At 35.7% G+C, this 24,371-nt stretch overlaps 1 protein-coding gene across 3 annotated transcripts; it reads left to right on the forward strand.

The window, feature by feature from the left end:
- Nucleotides 1–534: 534 nt before the first annotated feature.
- LOC110609384 (alcohol dehydrogenase-like 6) lies at nt 535–24,044 on the forward strand. Of its 3 annotated transcripts, none has more exons than XM_021748928.2 (10): nt 535–836; nt 914–1,050; nt 6,871–6,908; nt 7,579–7,904; nt 8,952–9,034; nt 9,119–9,194; nt 9,294–9,355; nt 21,594–21,689; nt 21,809–21,970; nt 23,763–24,044. In XM_021748928.2, exons 1-10 carry the CDS (start codon nt 785–787, stop codon nt 23,877–23,879), a joined length of 1,149 nt encoding a protein of 382 aa, XP_021604620.1. In that variant the 5' UTR covers nt 535–784; the 3' UTR covers nt 23,880–24,044. The 3 variants fall into 3 exon arrangements, with proteins under 3 accessions (XP_021604620.1, XP_043808194.1, XP_043808195.1); XM_043952259.1 differs by having other exon boundaries at nt 600–658; nt 897–1,050; XM_043952260.1 differs by lacking the exon at nt 535–836 and having other exon boundaries at nt 7,572–7,904.
- Nucleotides 24,045–24,371: the final 327 nt, after the last annotated feature.

Consider the following 24,371-nt stretch of genomic DNA (forward strand, 5'->3'; position numbering starts at 1 on the left):
TTCCGTGTTTGCTGGTTGACATTTGCTTGACTCTCAACTTAAAGAGATTATGACTTCTTATATTAAGATAAAAAATGTATAGAATGACTTAGAATGATCCCTTTATTTAATTAATTTTCTTGTTTTTTTTGAAATTTTCCTCTCTCTACCATAATAAAAAAATAAATTTTCTTTCCAATAATTTTAAATTATTATCAAATTATTACTTTTATAATATTAAGATAATAATTTTATAATCGCTGCTGTGATACTATTATATAAATCTTAAAATGTAATATTAAAATAAATATAAAATAATTTTTATGTAATAATTAAAAAATAATATAAATCTAATTTATACTTTTGTTTGAAATAAAATATTTAGAAAAAATGTTAATTATATAATTGTATTTTTTAAAAGAAAAAAAAAATTCTTCCATTTTGAGAATGAATAAAAAAGTCAATTAATTAAATTTTTGTAAATTTCCATGTAATATATATATATATATTTTTTGTCTAAGACAGGAAATTAATTCAAGAAGCCCGTTATCTAACTGTCCCGGAGCGGACCTGAGAACCTGTTTGCCAATTGCCACGTTGCGTTTAGCGGGGAAGGTAGACGACGGTGGCGTCAAATGCTGGTGTTGACTAAAAGTCTCAACAACCACACCGAGCTAACGTAAACTCTCTTATTTCTCTGCACCAACTCAGCTTACCTACCTCTCTCTCTCTCCCTCTCTCCCTCTTCCTCCTCTTCCTCCTCTTCCTCTTCCTCTTCCTCCTCCCTGTGACCATCTTCAATTCAATGTCTTCGTCTATGGAACCACTCCATAATGATAATGTCATCACCTGCAAAGGTAGTTTTTTGGTTTCTGATTCTTTGTTTTTCTTCATCATTTTATTACATTACATCACAGATTTCTTTTTTCAAAAGCTGCGGTGGCATGGGGACCTGGGGAGCCGCTGGTGCTGGAGGAAGTACAATTGAGTCCACCACAACCTAACGAGATTAGGATCAAAGTCGTCTGTACCTCTCTTTGCCGTAGCGACTTCACCGCTTGGGAATCTCAGGTTTCCCCCTTCCACTCCTCCATTTTGCTTGTTTTGTAAGTGCATGTTCAAAATTACGTTCCAGAGCAGCAGAAGCAGCTTTTTAGAAAACTATCCTTTAGAGAAATTAAAATGGTTTGTGACTTTTGTAGGTATTATAAAATTTCTATAATGTGTTAAATTTAATTCACAGGGGAAGCCACTTATGTAAATTTGTTTATAAGCAGTTAATTTAAAATTTGATAAATTGCTTATAAGTGGATGATAGTTGATACTTACAGTAGCATATGAGCAGATTTATTTTTAAAATTACTAAAAGTTACTAAATAAGATCTATGCTAGAATTTTTATAATTAAACAAGAGTGATATGGAAAAATACTTGGTCAAACTTCTTAGCTTATATATAAATAGACGAATCAGCTTAGTTTTGAGCTTATCATCCAAGCACCACCTAAATTCCATTCATACTGTATTTGTGTGGCAAGTCCCATCCTACTGCTTGAGATGTGATTGCTATTCTAGAGTTAATAAAGTGAATTCTAATTTGTTATTTTTTGTTGCTTTTGATTGGATAGACCATTTGATTAATAATTCTAGAGGCCAATGATCATGGAATTTGTCATACAATATAGGCATATATTATATGCCCTTCGTGGTAAGCAAATGGTTTCTGGTTTCTAGACTAGTCTGAAACATTATGGCATTTGAGATTTGCAAGATAATGGAAACTCTGGTGATTTATGCTGTTTGAAGGGGTTTTCGTGAGGTAGTTAATTGAGTTTTTCAATCTTTATGCATCGGTTTTGTTATTGTTGAATCCCACATCGGTTGTGGAAAGGGTTAATGTGCCCTTATATGGGCCATAGGCACTCCTCCCCTGGCTAGCTTTTGGGGTCAGTTAGGCCTGACCCAAATTTAACAAGGCATCAGAGCCTCCCATCCATTGGGCCTCCTATAAATATGTCACGCACCAGTAAAATTCTGGGTTTTAATGGGTGTGAGAGGGGCGTATTGAATCCCTCATTGGTTGTGGAAAGGAGTAATGTGCCTCTTATATGGACCATAGACACTCCTCCCCTTGAGCTAGCTTTTGGGATGAGTTAGGTCTGACCCAAATTTAACCTGCTGGGTAGCATTCAGATTGATAGTTCCCAAAATCAGGGATTCCTGAACTAGCTAATGCTGCATAACTGAAGAAATTACAGCCTGCCTTCCTCTCTTGAGATTTGCCCATTTATGAAGAAAGGTTCACTTCCTCTGCTCTCGTTCCCATGTGACTTCTGCTGCATTTTTCTCTAACAGCTCAACTAGTACCAGCTGTTGAATTCTGGAACCTTCCTCTCCATTTCCATTTGCTGATAACTCATCTCTTCCCTTCTTCTTGAAATATTTTCTGCAATAGACCTTTCGTTGTTTTGGGCCATGAACTTCACTTCCTGGGCCTTCACTGAGTACCTGCACCTATGATTATTATCCTTTCTCCAATTTCAGTGTCTTCGCAAGGTAATGTGATCCATCCCTTCAAGGAACACTCATCAACCATAGAGCCCTCAAAATTATAAGAGGCAGATAGTCCCAACTTGTCACATTTTGTACAAGGAAATATAGAACTGTTAAGGAAGGAATTTAGTAATTCCAGATGTCAATCATTGGAGGCAAATAGTGATTATTTTGGTATAGTAGATTCTTTCATAAAATGGTTTTGCAGCTGGATGTTAGTTACCTAACAGCTGTATAAAGTGAGGTCTAATACCTGTAGGGAGACATTCTGAAACTGAATGGAGAGATACTCTTCTCATTTATCTCTGCCTCTATCTCTTTCTCTTCTTTTCTATAATCTTCTACTTCTATTCTATGTCTTCTTCTCTCTTGGATCTATTTCTGCTTCTTCTTTTTTTACTTCTTTGTTTCGCAGATCTGATACATTATGAAGACCTAACAAAAAATGTTTACGCTGTCCTCAGAAAAAGCATACATCATTTAGAGTAATTTTAAAATGGTTTTCCTTTTGTCATGCATTTCTGATCAGAGAATTAAGAATCAATAGAATCACTTAAGTTTTTTAAGTCCCGTAATCCCATTGCAAATACAAATCTCAATAGGTAAATTAATTTTTTAATTAGGGTTGATGACCAAAAAAATTCAAAACTCTAGTCCAGTTTGCAATCGTTGACCAGTATTTATTGGTGTTTGTGAAAGCTCTCGAGGTAAATTTCCCATGATAAATCATATGGGTACGGTTTAGCTGCAAAATTGTGTTTTTCATTTGCAATTCTTTTTGTTGGCACTTTTACCTTTTGTGCTTAGAGGTTCAAAACATGAGTTTGAATACACAAGACGGGTTGAAAAGTTAATGACTATTTTCAAATGTTGCTCTTTTTGTTTTGCTCCTCTTTCTTGGTTACAAACAGGGGCAAATGCCTCAAAGCTAAACAGCACAACTATGAGAATAAGCTACCCACTAATATCATCAATGGACCAAGACAAAATACCACTTGATGGTTCATAAAAAAAGTAGTGATAGCGGTTGTCGAAGCCGTAAAAAATAAACCTATTAAACAATCAACAATTAACTTGTAGATAGTGGCAATAGGGTCGAACCACAGGGATTTGACACTACGGATTTTCCTAATAATGACTTGGACAAGTGAATAACAAATAATTAAAAAGGGGGGGTTTTGATTTGATGAATTAATACTAAATAGCAAGAGAAAACAATAATTTAAAAGGATAAGAATTTCAATGGGAAAAGGATTCTAGTTGAAGTATAGATGAATTCTAGTTTGTTTAGAATTGATTATTGACTTTTTGATACTCTTATTTATTTCAATAAGTTAGTTTGGGACGTGGAAGACGCTTCTCACAATCCAAATTCCTCCTAGTTTTAGTTTAATTAGGAAACGTTCGTTAATCAAACTCTAGTTAACAAGTTGCCAAGAAACGTCCTTGGGACTTTTAGCATCGAATAACTGTTAACTGTATTAGGACTTAGAGAAACCCAACTCTAACCTTGCCAACCGCGTGGTCAAGTTCAGATTATGCAACTGATTACACTTGTGTTTAAACAATCTAAGCAATTACGGACCTAAATTATTCAAACAATATATTACTCAAGCAATTAAAAACAACATGCCTTAATTGATTCTAAAAGCAAAGCAATAATTATAGAAAGATTAGGTTGCATAAATATTGAAGGTAAATAAGAGTTTAATAATGGAGTTTTAAATCTCCCAATTCATTACAAATCTGAAATTCCAACTTCAACTAGAAAAGAGAATTGTTTAGCCACTCATGGTGGACAAAATCACAAAAGAAAGGAAGAAAGAAAAGAAGAAAAGCTGCTGTGTTTCTGCAAAATTTCCGAAGGTGGAGAGAGATGTTGCTGGTTTAGATGCTGTCCCCTTTTATAGCTGGAGAATCCTTATCCAATTAGGGTTTGGAAATCCCAATCTTGACTTGGTCTTCTTTGTAGTCTTTGATTCCTCTTTTGTTTTTTTTTGTATTTAATTGTGAATGGAATTCTTTAAGTGAAAGACTTTTTCGTGACTCTTGGGACTGATCTGGCAGTATTTAAAATGGATTTGGACTTCTCAACTTTTGAATTTCAGTTTTCTGCACTTTTCCCACTTCTGCTGTCTCTCTACGTCAATGTGATTTGGGCAGATCACTTGCCCAAATCATTTCTGCGAATTTACTTCCAGGTTTCTGCCTCAGCTTCCTTTGCTTGATTTGGCCAAATCACTCTGACCCAATCACTTTTCTGGCTTCTCCTGCACTTTTTCTCCAACTTTCCATTTTCTTCCTTTCCTGCAAAAACATAACAAAAACCATAAATTAAGCTGGAAAATGTTTATTTAAGTAATAATAAAGATAATAGAAATGTTGCTAAATTATGTTTGATCAAGTAGCAATTTTACACCATTATTTTCACAAAATCTGTCAAAATAAAATTGCATCATAGTAGATGTGCCCTTGATTGATAACTCCAATCCCTTTTAGCAACTATTGCACTTCCGAAGCCAGAAAGTTGCCGCATTCCTGAAAGCAGAGAAGTTCCTGTTCATGACTCCTAGCTTGCCATTACCATGTCCAGTATACTCACACCATTAATCTCTACCATACATATTGATGGGCTATGACATATGAAACTATTGTTAAATCAGTTTCAGAATAGTAAAAATTTCTATGATAGAATAGAGTTGCTAACTAATTTTGGTGGGTAAGTGTGCATCTTCCAGATTAACAGTCAGGATCAGATGATATGGTATGGTAAGAGTGAGAAATTCTGCTGAAGAGTATAGAGAAACACTTTATTGAATGGAGTAATTTTATGTACAACTTGATGACTCTAACTGTGCTATTTCTAGCAATAAAAACAACATAAAATCTCAACAACTAGATAAAATGATGATCATACTTAAAGTTAATCTAAAAAATCAAAGGATATTTTGAATTAAGTTCCAACATTCCCGCCCTTAGTTCATTGCTCGTTTTTTCTTTATTCTTATTGTTATTTTAATTGAAGCACTTCCGATCAAATTTTGATGGACTGGAACACTTTTCTCTAGCTAACAATTTTATGTTTAGAACACTTCTTTTAAACTACTTCTGACCAATTGTTGATGCACTTTTCACCAACCTTACATTGTTAATTACATTAGAACGAATTTTTCCAAATTACCAAGCTTCTAGTGTTGATTTTTTTTTATTGGAGCACTTCTCTACAAACGAATTCTTGTTGATGCACTTTCTCATAAAAAGTTTCTTTGGAACACTTCTCTCCCTATGACTCTTCTCGTTGATGCACTTCTCATTATTTAAAACACTGCTCTCTAATAATCCATAAAAATAACCCATAAAGGCGCAATTCTCACTTGGAGCTGCTCTCTTTTTTTTCATTTCTCATAAGCTCTCTTGAACATACTTTTTTTTTTCTCACGGATCCCATAAGATTGATACCACTGTTGAGAAGAAAAAACATGCCGGAGAACATAGGGAAAATATTATGGATAATGGATAGACCAAATCCATAATAAGCATATTATATTTATCTACTAGTTTTTCACCTCTATTATCTTATTTTACCTTATTTTATTTGTTTATTATTAGATTTTATTATCTTCTCAAATAGATTATTATCTAATAATTACATGTATTAGACTAATATTTTTCGTAGAAGCCTTTATTATGTTATTTTATCTTATCTTATTTGTTTGTTATTAGATTTTTATTATCTTCTCAAATACATTATTATCTAATAATTACCTGTATTAGACTAATATTTTTATTAGAAGCCTTATAATTTTATGAACTTCCACTGTATTAGAAGTTATTTGTGTTAACAGCCCCCTCTAATGAGCTCCTCTCCTATCAGTCATCTCGTGATGCAATCCGTGACCCATCACCGTAACAGAACACTTTCTTGAATGGGAGATAATTTTATGTAAAACTTGATAACTCTATTGTGTTATTTATTGCAGTAAAAACAACATAAAATTTCAACAACTAGATAAGATATGATCTTACTTTAAAAATTGAAATAAGATAATCTAAAAAATATAATTCTAAAATCTAGAAGGATATCCTGAAGACCAAATCAATCCGTTTGAATAAAGTTCTAACAAAAACTAATATCCATCCCACATCCTGTTAATTAAACCTGAAATTGCACACTCGCATCATATTTTAAATTGATTTCTGTGTAGTTGTTCAGTCGTAATTGAGGATTTTTTTTTTTTTTTGTTTGGTTGTTCTTTTACTCTTTTATATTCCGATTCTCCCTTCCTGTGTTTATACAGTCAGTGGGGTGAATGCCTTAGATAACATGAATCTATATGCAGGCTATTTTCCCTCGGATATTTGGCCACGAAGGATCAGGGTAACTTCTAAACTTTCCTTTCTAATGTAATAAATAATTCTCATCATGCCTCTGCACAATTTTCGAGTGCTTAACTTTGTAATATGTGACCTTTGGCTTAAATTGGAGCCTTGTCATCAAGGCTCACCCTCATATTTTTCTAGTTTTTGCTTTGTGGTTTTTTCATATAATTCTAACTTTAGACAATGCTATCAGAAAAATAATTTACTTCTTGTCAAATAGCAGCAGAGAACCTTACAGTTGCTGTCCTCCACTGCAAAATCTGTGCTTCACAGTCCTAAATTCTTGATTTTTTTTTTCAAGTTCATAATTTGATGACAACCATAACTTCCAAAATTTCTAATTGGCCAATTATTTCTACGTTTTATTCTCTCAAATTACCCTAAAAATATACACCATCTCTAAATTTCTACATTTTCTTTGTCAAAATTTAAGGTTGAGAATAAAATAATATGGGAGAACCAGGGAAATAACTAAAAAGAAGCTCGGGTAGTAACATTTACGATTAATTGGCACCTACCATAAAAGAGAGATTGCATGCTAATCATCTTTATTCCAAATGTTATCAATTAAGGCACTTGTACATGTAGTAATATGCATATAATAAGGATAACCATGTGATATGTATTGAGGAAGATAACTGGAGTTGTTTTTATTATCAAGTTTGTAGGATTGTCGAGAGCATCGGAGGGGGAGTGACTGAATTTGAAGAGGGGGATCATGTGCTCACAGTATTCACAGGAGAATGCAGGACTTGCAGACAGTGTACACACACTAGAAAAAACAACATGTGCCAAGTACTGGGTTTGGAGAGGAGAGGTGTAATGCATAGTGATCAGAGAACCCGCTTCTCAATTAAAGGGAAGCCCATATACCATTACTGTGCAGTTTCAAGTTTCAGTGAATACACAGTGGTGCACACTGGGTGTGCTGTCAAAGTTAGCCCAGCTGCACCTTTGGAGAAAATATGCCTTCTCAGTTGTGGAGTAGCTGCAGGTATGATATTCAGAGTTTGAATCTTATAATTATAAGTTAATGATCTCTAATCTTGTGTACATTTCATAAACATGTATGATTTTGTGTGTCTAACTGTCTATAGATTTATACAAGTCAATCATAAACATGTATGATTTTGTGTGTCTAATTGTTTAATTTTTCTGCAATTCATGTGAAGTGTTGCATGGATGCAACTAGGCACATGCCTATTGAGCCTTGCCAGCAGATCAACAGCTGAGGCATTGAGGGCTGTGCCTTTTGCACCTTTAACAACTGCAAGATCAAGTTACAACTTACTTGAAAAGCATCCTTGATAATCCACTGTAGTTTTGCAAGTATAGTTTCAAGGACTTCAAACTAGTAAAGGGAGAAGGTCATTTTCTAGTAAACTGGGAACCGAAGTAAGGATCTAAGCACATAAGACACCAAAGTATATGTGAGAGAACAGAGAAACTTCTAGAGATACAAAGCAAATGAACTAAAGATACTTGTAAATCTTTCCTAGCTGTAAAAGGTTTATAAGTTGCAAAAAAAAAAAAAAAAAAAAAAAAAATCATAGATATACTTTAGCTGCTGGTGCAGATGTCTATGCCTTAATGGTATCAGAATGCAGTTTGACAAATTGCACATTGTTGGAATTCTTGGAACATATTGATCAAATTCATATCTGCATTCCCATTACAAGTGGAACATACAGCAGATAGTAAGATACATAAACATGAATTTCCACAAGATTAAGATAAGATAGTTTGAGCTCAAAAACTTAGGCTCCATCCATAATATTTAAGGAAGTGAGATTTGGAGCAAAAGAGTCTTGATATACAATCAAACTGTTCTCGCTTGTGTAAAAAAATACAGTGCCAGGATTTGTTTATTAGCAAGGGGAGGATATTATCTTGGAACTTTTGAAAATTATATCTTCATAATTGTTTTTCTTTGTAAGTTTCTCTGTAAGCAAGAGGGGAGATGATAAACTGCTCTTGCTTGACAATTTGACTGAGAACGTGGTACTTTTTCAGATTAATAACAACTGAGGTTCAATTTTAGGTTTGGGTGCAGCGTGGAATGTTGCTGATGTATCTGAAGGATCAACTGTAGTCATTTTTGGTCTTGGAACTGTAGGCCTCTCTGTAAGTATTGCATGTTGTATCAATTTTACTGACAATGTTACCTGCATTATCATAATATTAACTCATTTAACATTTTGATATTAGGTTGCACAAGGTGCTAAACTCAGAGGGGCGGCTCAAATAATTGGTGTTGACAGTAATCCTGAAAAGCATGAGAAAGGTGTGACTCACATTCGCACTTCAAGTCAAATTTTTGGGTTGCATTAATAAGATAAAGTAATGCTTGTGGATCCTAATGGCATTTCTGTTCTGGGTGCAGCAAAGGCTTTTGGAATAACACAATTTATCAACCCAAATGACTGCAAGGAACCTATTCAACAGGTATCGTTTAACATATAGGCATACTTTTAGAACAAAAGCACATTTAAAGGATAGCATAACTATAGAATTGTGGATATTGGGAGGGGAAGCAAATACTAGTGCAGCGTGAGGACTGATTTGGGTGATAAGGAGTACCAATACTTGTTAACAAGGAAAGTAAACTGAAAAATAGTGAAGAACTTGTGTTTCATATATTAGAAGCAGAGCTAGATAGCTCTATTTATAACAGTATGGTACACTAGAATGGACGAGGAAAGCATGATCTTCTAAAACTAACTATAAACTACTTGATAACTTAATCTTTTGGTGCCATAGTAGTTGAGCTGTATCACATATGCACACTAACATCTCCTCCTCAAGTTGGACCTTAAGGAAGTTGAACAAGATTCAACTTGGACATAACTGAGTGATGAGCAGCGAGAAAGAGAGTTTTTGTGAACACATCTGCCAATTGTTGACCAGATGACAAATATAAAACCACACTGCAAGTGCTCCTGTACTAAGTGACAATCAACATTCAAGTGCTTAGTACCCTCATGAAAAGCAGGGTTGTTAGCTATATGGCTATCTGAATGGGGAGCTGCACATGAACATTTAAATATGAGAGAATATAACTAATCCACACAAGTTCACAAACTGTGATAGGCATGCTACGATATTTAGCCTCAACACTGGGCTTAGAAATAGTATTTTGTTTGTTGATTTTCTAACTAACAAGAGCATCGCCAAGAAATATACAATATCGTGTAAGAGATTTGTGAGAAAAAACACGGGAACCCCAATCAGCATCACAATAAGCACGATGCTAGCTGGAACTCTGACTGGGCAGGAAAGAAAAGGCCCTGCAATGGACAAGATCGGAGGTATTTGAGGAGATGCAAAGCAGCTTCTTGGTGAGGCTTTCTGGGACTGGACATGAATTGGCTCGGGCACTGTACCGAATAGCTAATATCAGGTCTTGTTATGTTAACATAGAGAAGTCTGCCAATTAATCTCCGAAACTTATCTAGCTCAGGAAAAATATCTCCTTCGTCGATGGATAGCTTCAAACCTTTAGGAAGGGGAGCAGAAGCAAGTTCACAATCAGACATTCCAACATCCTTCAACATATCTAGGATAAACTTCTTTTGACTAATAAAGGTACTGAAGAATTTTGGGAAAATTTAGATTATTATTGTATTTCACTCTTAATCTTTACAATTGGTCTACGTGACTATTTATACACAAAAAATTATATCTAAACAGGAATCAAATAATCAAATAATAATTACAGAAATAATTGAGGATCCTAATCAAATCAAATCATATCCTATCCTTAGAATCAGCTAGGATCAGTAAATAAATCAACACTCCCCCTCAAGTTGGTGCAAAGATGTCGCACATGCCCAACTTGCAAATCAGATTATGGTAGATTTTGTTGTTGAGCCCTTTAGTAAACACATCCGCAAGTTGCCTAGTAGAAGTCACATGAACTAGGCTCAAAACACCATCTGTTAATTTTTCTTTAATGAAGTGCCGATCAATTTCAATGTGCTTCGTCCGGTTATGTTGTATTGAATTTTGTGCTATACTTATAGCAGCTTTATTGTCACAATACAAAGTTATCTTGTCTCTCTCGGGCAACCTCCACTCCTTCAATAACTTCTGCAACCATAAGAGTTCACACACACCTTGGGTCATTGCTCTGTATTCTGCTTTAGTACTTGACCGAGCAACAACACTTTATTTTTTGCTCCTCCAGGTAACAAGGTTCCCTCCCACAATTGTGTAGTAGCTAGAGGTGGATCTCCTGTCATCGAGAGATCCTGCCCAATCTGTATCTGTAAAAGCTTCAACTCGGAGGTGACCATGTTTGGAGTAAAGAAGCCCTTTCCCTGGAGCAGACTTTAGGTATCTCAAGATGCGAAGTACAGCCTGCATATGAGTCTCGCAAGGGTCATGCATGAATTGGCTGACTAAGCTAACAACATAGGCTATATCCGGTCGAGTGTGTGATAGATAAATCAACCTTCCTGGTAATCTTTGGTATCTTCCAATATCCACGGACTCACCAGTTCCTGCTTCCAACTTGTGATTACTTTCAATGGGAAATTCTGCTGGTTTACACCCCATCATACCAGTTTCTTCCAAAAGATCCAGAATGTACTTTCTTTGGGAGACGAAAATTTCTTTTTCTGATCTAGCCACCTCGATACCTAGGAAATATTGCAGTTTTCCTAGATCTTTGATTTCAAATTCCTGAGTCAACAATCTCTTTAGTTGAGCCATTTCCTCTTTGTCATCACCTGTCACCACTATATCATCAACATACACAATAAGAAGGGTGATTAGATCACCCTTGTGATGTTTGATAAACAAAGTGTGATTAGCATTACTTTGTTGGTAACCAAAAGACATCATGGCTCTACTAAACATGTCAAACCAAGCTCTAAGAGATTGTTTTAGCCCATACAAAACCTTTTTTAACCTGCACACCTTTCCTTGTATCTTCTCATCAGCGAACCTAGGAGGAATTTCCATGAACACTTCTTCCTCTAAATCTCCATGAAGGAAAACATTCTTCACATCAAACTGTTGCAAGTCCCAGTCCAAGTTGGCTGCTGCAAGATAACAGAACTCTGATTGAGTTCATTTTTGCAACTGGGGTAAATGTCTCTTGGTAATCCACTCCATAGGTTTGGGTGAATCCTTTAGCAACTAATCTAGCCTTAAACCATTCAATTGTGCCATCAGCTTTGTGTTTCACTGTGAATACCCATTTACAACCAACGAGTTTCTTTCCAGGTGGGAGAGTGACAAGCTCCCAGGTCTCATTTTTAGTCAATGCTTTTATCTCTTCAATCATTGCTCCCTTCCATTTAGGATCTGCAAGAGATTTCTTCCAATCCAGTAGAATAGGCACAGAGGAAATAGATAAGGCAAAGACTCTGTAGGAAGGAGACAAAGATTCATAAGAAATAAAGTTAGAAATAGGGTCTTTAGTACAAGATCTGACCCCTTTTCTTTGTGCAATAGGTTTATCTAAGTCATTGATGCATTTAAGAGTTGTGGGTAACTCACCAGAAGAAGATTCTTGATTGGATAACTCACCAGAAGAAGATTCTTGATTGGATAACTCACCAGAAGAAGATTCTTGACTCTGAGTAGACTGCATAATGGCTTCCTCTGCCTTGTCTCTCCTCGAATACCTTCTCAAATCTGGCTTGTCCAAACGACCAATTCTCTCTTCCTGATTGGACATCTCTCCCTATTTACCAGAACTCAAACTCTCAAGTTGAACCATATCATTCAGAATCACAGAATTTGGGATCACTTCTTTTTGCTCATTATTCTCCCCCTGAAGAGGTGGATGCATGGTACTGAAGTAGGGTTCAGTTTCTCGGAAGGTAACATCCATACTGACTAAGTATTTCCTAGAAGGAGGGTGATAACATTTGTATCCTTTCTGTGTCGAAGAATACCCAACAAACACACATTTAAGGACCTTGGGATCCAATTTCCGTGCCGTCCTAGTATGGACAAAGCAAACACACCAAAATATTTTTGGTGGAACAACATATGAATTCTTACCTTGTAGAACCGCCAAAGGACTCATAAAGTCAAGGGTCTTCAGAGGCATTCTATTGATAAGATAAGTAAGATGCAAGGATTGCATCTCCCCAATATGCTTTGGGTAGATTCATGGTGAACATAAGAGATCGAGCTACCTCCAATAGATGCCTATTTTTCCTCTCAGCAGTGCTATTTTGAGCATTAGTATAAGGACAACTAGTCTGGTGTACTATCCCATTACTCTCCAAATAAGCAGAAAATCTACTATCCATGTATTCTCTTCCATTGTTAGTTCTCAAAATTTTCACCTTAGTATCAAATTGAGTACAAACCATCTTATGAAAGGATTGAAAACAAGAAAAGACATCGCTTTTAGCTTTAATCAAATAAACTCAAGTCATTCGAGTGCAATAATCAATAAAGGTAACAAACCATCTATTACCAGATAAGGAGACAGTTTGAGTAGGCCCCCAAACATCAGAATGAATAGTCGCAAAAGGAATTTGACTTTTATTATGACTCAAGTGATAGGATGTCCTAATGTGTTTAGCATACTGACAAGTATCACAAAATAGAGAACCAAACTGAGTTCTAGCAAACAAATTAGGATAAAGTTTTTCTAGGACAAAAAATGATGGATGCCCTAACCGCCTGTGCAACTGTATTATTTCCTGATTGACATCCTTATTTTCTCCAAAACAGGCTTGAGATATCGAAGAACCTGGATCACCCTCCAACATGTATAAGCTATCATGCAGCCTACCATTGCCAATCCTCTTCCCTGTGTGAAGATCCTGAATAACACAATGATCAGGAAAGAATTCAATTTTACAATTAAGGGCATTGGTGATAGCACTAACAGATAAAAGGTTGACAGAAAAGTGGGGAACATGGAGGATAGATGATAATTTAATGTTGGATGTGCAAATAACAGAACTTGTTCCGGATATGGGAGTAAAAGAGCCATCAACAATTTTGACACTATCTTTAGTTAGAGAAGGAAAATAATTGAGAAAGCCTTTAGAAGAGCTTGTCATATGTCTATTCGCACCAGAATCAATAATCAATAGAATATTATTATGAGAGGAAGCATTACCTTCTGCTATGGTAAAGGTTTATAAACTGTGACAGAATAGGAGGTATCCAAGGTTGTACACACAAGAGAGCCTAATTGATTCACCAAAAGACTAAGTAGCAACATAGGAAGGTCAGAATCGTCACCGGAGTGATCGGCGCGGCAAAGCAGCATCAGGCGATGGGTCACGCACCGGGAAAGGGAGGCGCGTGAGCTTCACGCGCAGGTTTTTCCAGCGTCGGAGCTGGGCGATCGGCCGGCGACAGTCCGGCAATTCTCCTGGTGCCGGCGGTGAGAGGAGAAAAGGCTCCTAGATGGGTTAGTACCAAAAAGGTAGATTTAGGGTTTTGAAACCCTAAAGAGGAAAAAATTGAATTTGAGCCCTAAAATCAGGAAAAGGCTCTGATGCCATGAAGAATTTTGGAAAAATTTAGAGTATTGTATTTCACTCTTAATCTTTACAATTGATCTACATGACTATTTATACACAAAGAATTATATTTAAACATGAAGCAAATAATCAAATAATAATTACAGAGATAATTAAGGATCCTAATCAAATCAAATCATATCCCTAGAATCCGTTAGGATCAATAAATAAGTCAACAGGTACCAACATTTAAGATCTGATTTGGCTATCTCAAGACCAAGGAAGTACTTGAGAAAACCAATGTCTTTTATTGTAAACTGGGAATGCAAAGCTGATTTTACTTGTTCAATCTGATGAGAACTTGTACTAGTCACAATGACATCGACATCGACATATAAAGACCTCGTCAAGAGGTAGACTTGGTCTTGCAGTAAGAGAACAAGAAACTGACCATCCAAAGATCGAGTAAACAGACAATGATAATGGACACTTTGTTGAAAGCCAATGGACTGGAGAAACATTGTAAACTCAATGATCCATTGGAAAGAGGCTTGCTTGAGGCCATATAAAGACCTCGTCAAGAGGTAGACTTGTCCAGGCATTGCATTGCTATAACCAGCCGAAGGATTCATGTACACTTCTTCATCCAAATAGCCATGCAAAAATGTATTGTTGATATCAAGTTGAAAGATGGGCCATTGTTTGATTGTGGCCACTGCAATAAACAATCTCACAGTGACAATCTTGGCTACAGGAGAAACCTCTCTTTGAAGTCCAAGTCTTCAATCTGATTGCACCCTTTGGCAACAAGCTGAGCTTTATATCTCTCTACTTCATCATTTAGCCCATGTTTTACCTTGAAGACCCATTAGAGTTTAATGGCCTTCTTGCCTTTAGGTAGTGAACACAACTCCCAAGTACCATTTTGTTCCTAGGCCTACAATTCCTGGTTCATAACAATTATCCAATTATGATTTGTTACAGCTTGTATATAAATAGTACATTCTTGGATTCTAGAAACTGAATTAAGGTAAGAGAAATGGTTAGGAGAGAAAACAAATGATGATATACCTTAATTGACAGCAGCAGAAATAGCAATATGGGAAGTACAGACAAAATCTTTTAACCATGTAGGTTGATTATGCATTCTAGCACTTCTTCTAGGAGGAACATTTTCATTAGATGAAACCAAATTTTGTGAAGGAATAGAATAAAAGTTATCTAAATTTGGAGGAATAGAAGAAACAAGAGAAGTTGTTATAGGAGGAGATGAAGGAAGAACTGAATTGAAAGGAGGAAAAGTATTGTGACCAGAACATGGAGTATGTGTATTATCCCTGCTTACAAACAACTTCTTTTTGTGCAAATCCATCAACTTATATCCCTTTTGCCTAATAGGATAACCTAAGAAAACACACTTAATTCCCCTATCACCAAATTTATCTTTATGTGGTTGTAGATTGGCAGCAAAATAAAGGCATCCAAAAATCTTTAGGTGATCAAAGGTTGAAGGTTTAGAAAAAAGAAGTTCATAAAGTGACTTCCATGAAAGGACTTTTGTTGGTAATCTGTTGATGAGGTATGTGGCTGTCAAGACACAATCAGACCAGTATTCAGCAGGCAAGTGACTGTTACATATTCTAGAAGGAATAAGAATAATTAGATGACAACTTAGCTGTCAGTTTTGGAGGGATTAGGGTTAGCTAAAGTCAAAATTTGTTACAAAGTTGTTACAAGTTTGTTACTGGACCTACGAGCATAAAAAGGGAAGATTGTAAACAACCAAGATATTGAAAATGAAATAACCAATCCTTCCTCATCTCTATTTCTGCTTCCTTTTCTTCCTATTTCTATTCTCATCTAATCTCTTCTACTTCTCATCCTAATTTCTCTTCTAGTTCTTAACAATTTGGTATCAGAGCCTGCTTGCTAAGGCTATAAGTCGGTGTTTTGACTCCAAATCTATGCTACAGCAAGAAATACGATCCAGTTTTCGCGATGACTAAATCCACAGCAGTAAATCAGGAGTCTAGGTTGGTGGAAGTGGAGGAGCAGATTCGAGTGTTGCAGGAGAGCATTAAGAAAGACAAGGAAGAATTGCGGGAAGAAATTCAAGAAGAATGCTGCGAAAACCAGGAATGCTATCCTGGAAGAGCTGCGAAGCATATTTGGGGCTAATATCCCAAGTAAATGGAAAGGAGTGGTAGGCAAAAGTAGTGAAGGCGCGGGAGAGCTTGCTGCAGCAACAGACATTCCAATTGGGTCCTTTGGGGGCTGAGGTTTTCTACCCAGCTCGAGAGGTCCTAGTCATCCTTCTTCTACGCTGAGACTAGGTTTTGTCGCCAATGCTCAAGGTATGACTAGATTCATTCCTAAAATTAAATTGGTGATAAGTGATGGTAAAGAACCTAGAGCTTAGAATAGGAAATGCCTCAAATATTTTGAAAGCTGTAATGTCGCTAGAGAGTAAATGGTGTCTGTAGCTAGCTTGTTTTTTGTGGATAAGGTTGATGCGTGGTTCCATAATTGGATCAAAGAAGAGAGAGGTCATACTTGGGGAGATTTTGAAAGGGATTTTTGTGTGAGATTTGCTGAAGAAGGCTGAAATATGTGAAGAACTCATGTGTTTCGTATATTAGAGGCAAAGCTAGATAGCTCTATTTATAATAGTATGGTACACTAGAATACACGAGGAAAGCATGATCTTCTAAAACTAACTACAAACTACTTGATAACTTAATCTTTTGGCGCCTCAGTAGCTGAGCTGTATCACACGTGCACACCAACAATACTTTCGATAAACTATCGATTAACTTAGTGCCTTTGACAAGCAGGAACATCAGAAGCAACCTTCATTTCATGTAGAATTCTAAGTTCTCTGTCTGACATCCAAAAGTGAATCAACTCTGTAGAAGGATAATATTTGTTGTATTTCATAATAGAGATTACAACCTATTTATACATGAGAGACGATATCTAAACAGGAAGGAAAATCAAGCTTGTGATTATACAATCTCTAAAATTTAGCAACTGACCCATCTATCAATATTTATTTCCTATATTAACATATTTACTTCCTATAACCCATAACACTCCCCCTCAAGTTGGAGCATAAATGTTAATCATGCCCAACTTGTTACATATATAATCAACTCGAGTCCCATTTAGAGCTTTAGTGAAGATATCTCCTAATTATTCTCCAGTTCGGATATGTCCTGTTGATATTATCTTTTGTTGGACCCTTTCACAAACAAAATGACAATCAATCTCGATGTGTTTAGTCCTCTCGTGAAATACTGGATTGGAGGCAATATGGATAGCTGCTTGATTATCACACCACAACTTAGCAGGCACCAAATTTGTGAATCCAACTTCTTCCAATAGTTGACGTACCCATAAGACTTCGCAAACGGCTTGTGCCATGGCTCGATATTCAGATTTAGCACTAGAACAGGAGACCACATTTTGCTTCTTACCTTTCCATGAGACTAAGTTACCTCCCACAAAAACACAATACCCAGAAGTTGACCTCCTATCAACCTTCGAGCCTGCCCAATCAGCATCAGAAAAACATTCAATATTTGAGTGCCCATGGTTGCCATAGAATAGGCCTCGCCTTGGGACCCCTTTAAGATAACAAAAAATCTGTCTCAAAGCATCCCACTGGGCAACAGTAGGAGAGGATATAAACTGACTTACCACACTCACTGAATATGCAATATCAAGACGAGTCACCGTCAAATAATTCAACTTGCCAACTAATCTTCTATACCTTTCAGGATCTGCAAATGGCTCACTGTCTTATGTGGTAAGTTGAAGATTAGGGGTCATTGGGGCACTATAAGGCTTGGCACCCAATTTTCCTGTTTCTGCTTACAAATCAAGAACATATTTTCTTTGAGAGAAGAAGATGCCTTTCTTACACCGCATAACTTTAATTCCCAAGGAATATTTCAATGAACCCAAATCCTTTGTATGAAACTGTATTTTAAGAAATTCTTTTAGGGATGTGATGCCAGCAATGTCACTTCCTGTGATAACGATATCATCCACATATACTACAAGCAGAATTACTCCACTATTAAAATTTCTATAAAACACTGAGTGATCACACTTACTCATCTTCATTCCAAACCGTTGGACCACCTCACTAAACCTGCCAAACCATGCCCGAGGACTCTGTTTCAAGCCATAAAGGGATTTTCAAAGTCTATAAACCTTGCCTGACTCCCTCTAAGCAACAAAACCAGGTGGTTGCTCAATATAAACCTCCTTCTGAAGATCACCATGAAGAAAAGCATTTTTAATATCTAGTTGATGCAAAGGCCAATCATGTGTAGCTGCCAAGGAAATAAACAACCGAACAGATGTGACCTTGGCAACTGGGGAAAATGTATCAGAATAGTCAACTCCATAAGTTTGTGCATAACCTTTGGCCACTAAACGGGCCTTGAGGTGAGCAACAGATCCATCAGGATTTACTTTTACTGCAAACATCCATTTGCACCCAATAGCTCGCTTTCCTGGGGGCAAGGACATCAACTCCCAAGTACCATTAGTGTCAAGGGCCATCATTTCCTCTTCCATTGCAGCACGCCAACCAGGATGGGACAAATCCTCAATAACAGTTTTGGGAACTGAAATAGAATTTGAAGCAGTGGAAAAATAATGAGAAGAGGATAATTGATTATAAGAGACAAGCTGAAATAGGATAAGTGCAAGTACATTTACCTTTGCGAAGAGCAATGGGCAAATCCAAATCAGACAGTGAAGGATCAGTGGGAGCAGGATTTGTCGACGAAGAAGCGGGTAGCGGAGCACAGTCAGAGTCCTCTAAGCGTTTGAAATACACATGAAAGATGGGAGGGCAACTTGGCACATGAGCGAAAGGTATAGGAGTAGTCTGAGGAGACAGAGAGCGAACAGTGTATAACAATAGGTCATGTTCCTCCCCCTGGGTGTTATAAACAAATGATGGCGGAAAAAACGGAGTGGACTCAAAGAATGTTACATCTGCATCCCCAGAGAGATACTCTTTAGCATTATCACTTTGCAATATACAAATGGGAATATTGAGTTGGATTTAGATTTCAGCATAAAACGCACAAAAGATAGAAAATAATTCTGAACGATTTTTCATTAAAAATAACCAAGTAGTACGAGAGAAATCATCAACAAAAGTAACAAAGTACTTAAAGCCGGACTTAGACACAATAGGACAAGGACCCCAAACATCTGAATGTACTAACTCAAAGGGGGACGAAGCCCGTTTATTGACTCGAGACACTGAAGGTAAACTATGATGTTTGGCAAATTGACAAGACTCACAATCTAAAACAGACAAAGAATGAAACTGTGGATATGACTTCTTCAAAGCCGAGAGAGAAGGATGCCCCAAACGACAATGAACATCAAAAGGTGTTAAACGCGTGGAACATGCAAGAGATCTAGGTAGTTGCTGATCCAAGAAGTAGAGACCCTCTGACTCACGCCCTCTACCAATAATCTGCTTCGTCGAAAGATCCTGAAAAATACAATAATCAGGAAAGAATAAGACACAATAATTCAATGCACGAGTGAGTTTACTAACAGAAAGCAAATTAAACGCGAACTTAGGGAGACATAACACAGAGGATACAGAAAGAGTAGGGGTTAAGTTGACATGACCAGAACTCATGATAAAAGATTTAGTACCATCAGCAAGAGTAACATAAGAAGCCGATGCATGAGACTCAAGATTGGACAAAAGGGTAGAATTACCTGACATATGATCGGTAACACCAGAATCAATAACCCATTTGGAGGATGAAGACACAAGACATGAAATAGAGTTACCTGACTCGGCAATTGCAGTGATAGAGGAGGAATTAGAGGATTTCAAAGATGCCTGGTATTGGGTGAATTGTGCATACTCATCTGCAGATATCAAAAATCCCATGATCTGAAGGGGCCTCAACTGCCATATGCGCCATTTGTGTGCGCTGATTCTTATTTTGTAGTTTTTGACATGTCTTCTTAGTATGTCCAGGTTCGCGGCATCATAAATACATTAAGTTCTTTATAAACTCTTTTAAAATCCATAAAATAGGATGTCAAAGTTCTATCATTTTTCTCAGCTCTGTAAAACGCTTTACACATATCATAAATACGGAAAATATTCCCTTTGCCAGAATATAGAAATTCCAAATACTCCATTAATTCTTTAATAAATTCACAGTGATTAATAAGACTAACCACCTCACTATGAATAGAATTTCGAATCTGCAGAAACAAACGAGCATCGTCCCTCATCCAATCTCTACGAGTTTCATCAGTTGGAGGATCCTTGATAAGATGATCATCCATTTCAACACTTCGTAAATAAATACGGATAGTCTTACTCCAATCTAAAAAATTAGATCTATTTAATTTGTGTTCCGTGATTTTAGTCATCACAGAAATCACATTAGTTACGGTAGTTTTAACTTCAGCCATAAGGACAATCAACCCAAAACAATCAAAATAAATAAAGGATCAGAAGAACAGTATCCGTGAACAGTATCCGATGAACAGTACCCGAATATGAACAGTACCAAAAACACCTCCACCCAATACCTAAATGGCAAACCTCAGATCTGACAAGGGGACAGTGTGGCGACTCCGGCGATGGTGAGATCCAAATGTTACTCTTTTTGGGTAACCCAAATGAATAGAGCCCTAGATCTCTAAAAAAAAAATTAAAACTTGACGAGAGAGAAAAAAAAATTAAATCTCTACGAGAATGACTCTGATACCATATAAAAGGATAATATTTGTTGTATTTCACAATAGAGATTACAACCTATTTATACATGAGAGACGGTATTTAAACAGAAAGGAAAATCAAGCCTATGATTATACAATCCTTAAGATTAAGCAACTGACCCTTCTATCAATATTTACTTCCTATATTAACATATTTACTTCCTATAACCCATAACAAACTCAATGAAAACCAAATATGCTTGCAAGAGGCTTCAACCTTGTGTAGAGAAATAAAATAGAAAATTGCTAAATGACCCTGAAAAACTATATAATTTTGCTCATTTAAATTTCCCCAGCAATAGAATTATAGAAGGAAGAATAACTATTGCAATTAGGTTACACTTCTGAATCAAGATCAGGACTTGCATCTATGGCTCTATGCCTACAGGAAAGTACATATGCTGTATCATCTCATTACCTGAACTTTATTTTGTTTTCCATGCTCTTGAATTTTTCAGGTTGTTAAGAGTATTACAAATGGAGGGGCAGATTACTCATTTGAATGTGTTGGTGACACTGGAATGATTACAACAGCATTACAGTCTTGCTGTGATGTAATTGCTCTCTATTCAATACTAATGTATCTTTACTTTTTTTTTTTTTTTCTTTTGAAGTAGCTGGTAGTCATTTGTTTTGACTTAATTTTTCTGTTGTTTCTTGTGTCTGACTTTAGGGTTGGGGATTAACGGTGACTCTTGGTGTACCAAAAGTGAAACCTGAAATATCTGCTCACTATGGACTGTTTCTTAGCGGAAGAACATTGAAAGGATCTCTCTTTGGAGGGTGGAAACCTAAATCACAACTTCCTTCATTAGTGGACATGTATATGAAGCAGGTAATTATAGCATCATAAATTTTTGTGGGACGTGCCTGATTTGTGTCTGGCTGTCTGCTTTCTTGTTGTCTAGAGTATATTGTATTTAAACAGTTACACATATGCATTCCAACAACATGATTTAGCATGTTATGTCCGTAAAAAATAAATCACTACTTCTATTAAGCATTTATGATCTAATCATGATTTATTTTAGCTGTTCAATGTGTTCATATGTGGATATATGTAGATATAGTTAAATATATTTTAAAACTTTTAGTCTGATAATCTTTACTCATTTGAAAAGAAAATTCATGGATTGTGCTGCTTGATACAGTCCAATATGGACTGATTGTTCAGTACCACAACACAGCTCCAAAATAAACGCACAGTTTATCTCTAGGCCATGCCTATATGCTATATTATTTGTGGTTCTATTGGTTGTATAATTTTTTTTTTTTTGGTTCCAACATGATTCAGTAAATGTCTAATTAATTTTTTTATTGTTCATAATTTTATTGGTGGTTTGTTTCATAAGGATTGTTTTTGTAAACAAATCTCAAATGAAGTGATATGCCAAATTAATATAATTTATCAAATTCGTTTGTTTGCATGACATACAAAACAAGCACTTATACAATGATTAAGCAAAAAATATTTTTATTCAAAGATATTTATAAATTCCACGTGTTTTAAAACTTTAAACAAGAATAAATCAAAATAAACACCCACGACTGAGTTTAAAATCAGTTGATTGTCAATGATTGATGAACTCTTCTGTATATTTATATATGGTGAAACCTAATTTAAATACCCACTAGTGTGTGTGTACTTGTATACTATACAATAAATTCAGTTTCCCAGTTATAGTATTAATCTAATTGATTTGAGAATCTTTGCAAATTAAAGCTGTGGCCTCAGCAATTCGATTGCTTTGTTTACGTAGTATATGTACAAAGAAGAGAGAAATGCATAAAAATGGTCTCTTCCTCTCTCTCTTTGGCTTCTTTTAATTCACCTTCTCTGTTTCTAATATATTGGTAGGTACATTCTCTAATTTAATATATCGAACGAATTATTTCTATTGCTCCAATATGATGCAATGAATGTTGAATGAATTTCGTTTCAAAGCTTTAAGGAGATTGTTGTTGTGAGAGTCAATGCCAGAACTGACAGTGTGGATATTAATGTTAAGAGGTGAGGGAAAACGAAATCTAAGTTTGAACATGAGTTTTAGCAAGAGATTTTGATTTTTGTGTAAATTTACAATTTTAGGGATTTTTTTTTTTGTCATAGATTTTTTTTTTAAAAAAATTATTTAAATATTTTTATTATTTGAAAATAAGAAAATTAATTTTTATTATCCTCATCAGAAAATTGAATTAAAATAATTTCAAATGACAGTTGCATCCTAATTTAGCCGCAATTAAATTTTAGAAATACTCGGAAAATGGTTTTAAGTTCCAAAATGCCCTATTGAGCTTTTATCTGAAAATAAGTAAAACATTATCTCATTAGGTTGAGCTGAATTAGAATTTTGAAGCAGGAATGCTAAAGGTAGGCCAACCTTATTGCTGGAAAATTTCATAGAAACTCTTAGTTCATATATATAGGAAGTTCCGAATTTCGACATCTTCCATGCTTATGTGGGTCTGCATTGATAATATAGAGAGTTCTTGTTCTTGGTGCCAAATTGTAAGATTGATGTGCTTTGATTAATTACAAACTAGTCATAAATGTATTAGTTTTTGTTATTGATGGCACTAAAAAATAGAGTATTTACAATCTAAACATGTCAAATTTTTCAATACAGGAAATCAAAGTTGATGACTTCATCACACACAATCTGCCATTTGAAGATATCAACACAGCATTTAATCTCATGAAAGAAGGGAAGTGTTTACGTTGCGTAATCCACATGCCAAAATAGTTCTTAGGTTCTCTCTCTATCTCTCTCAACAAGACATTAAAAAGGAGGTGGGAGGAGAGTCGAGGTTGGTTGCCTTTTATTTGAACTTGTAAAATATTTGAACTTCAAAGTCTTCAAAGTGATCTTATTTATGTTAATGGTTTATAACTCATCTCTTATTTCTCATGGAAAGCCAGCGCCTGAATTTTTTCGAATTCTTGGTTTGAAAAAGGAAGTTTTTCAATTCTTTACATTGTTTTTTTTTTTTTTGAGTTCAAGAGCTTATATTATCAAATACACGAGGTGATTTGAAGTGAAAAAGAGAAAATCATCACTTTTACGTTCAAAAGTTTGCAAAGAGCGAGTTGTTTATATTGGTTGGTGGTTTTTAGGTTGTTTATGACTTTATAGTACAACATTTTTATTTTGCACAAATATATAAGTTTTAGCTAATGCTCTGAATATTTTTAGGCAAATACAAAAAATAATATCGAAGAAGGTTTTAGACAAATG

This window comes from Manihot esculenta, chromosome 2, assembly GCF_001659605.2.
Source record: "Manihot esculenta cultivar AM560-2 chromosome 2, M.esculenta_v8, whole genome shotgun sequence".
In the NCBI taxonomy this organism is placed as follows: Eukaryota; Viridiplantae; Streptophyta; class Magnoliopsida; order Malpighiales; family Euphorbiaceae; genus Manihot; species Manihot esculenta.

What these genes read in the sequence shown, in the direction of transcription:
- LOC110609384 (XM_043952259.1), top strand. Translation starts at nt 615, where the DNA reads ATGCTGGTGTTGACTAAAAGTCTCAACAACCACACCGAGCTAAC. An exon ending in GCAAGGAACCTATTCAACAG is followed by an intron (nt 9,356 to 21,593) that starts GTATCGTTTAAC and finishes TGAATTTTTCAG; the next exon opens with GTTGTTAAGAGTATTACAAA. An exon ending in CATTACAGTCTTGCTGTGAT is followed by an intron (nt 21,690 to 21,808) that starts GTAATTGCTCTC and finishes GTCTGACTTTAG; the next exon opens with GGTTGGGGATTAACGGTGAC.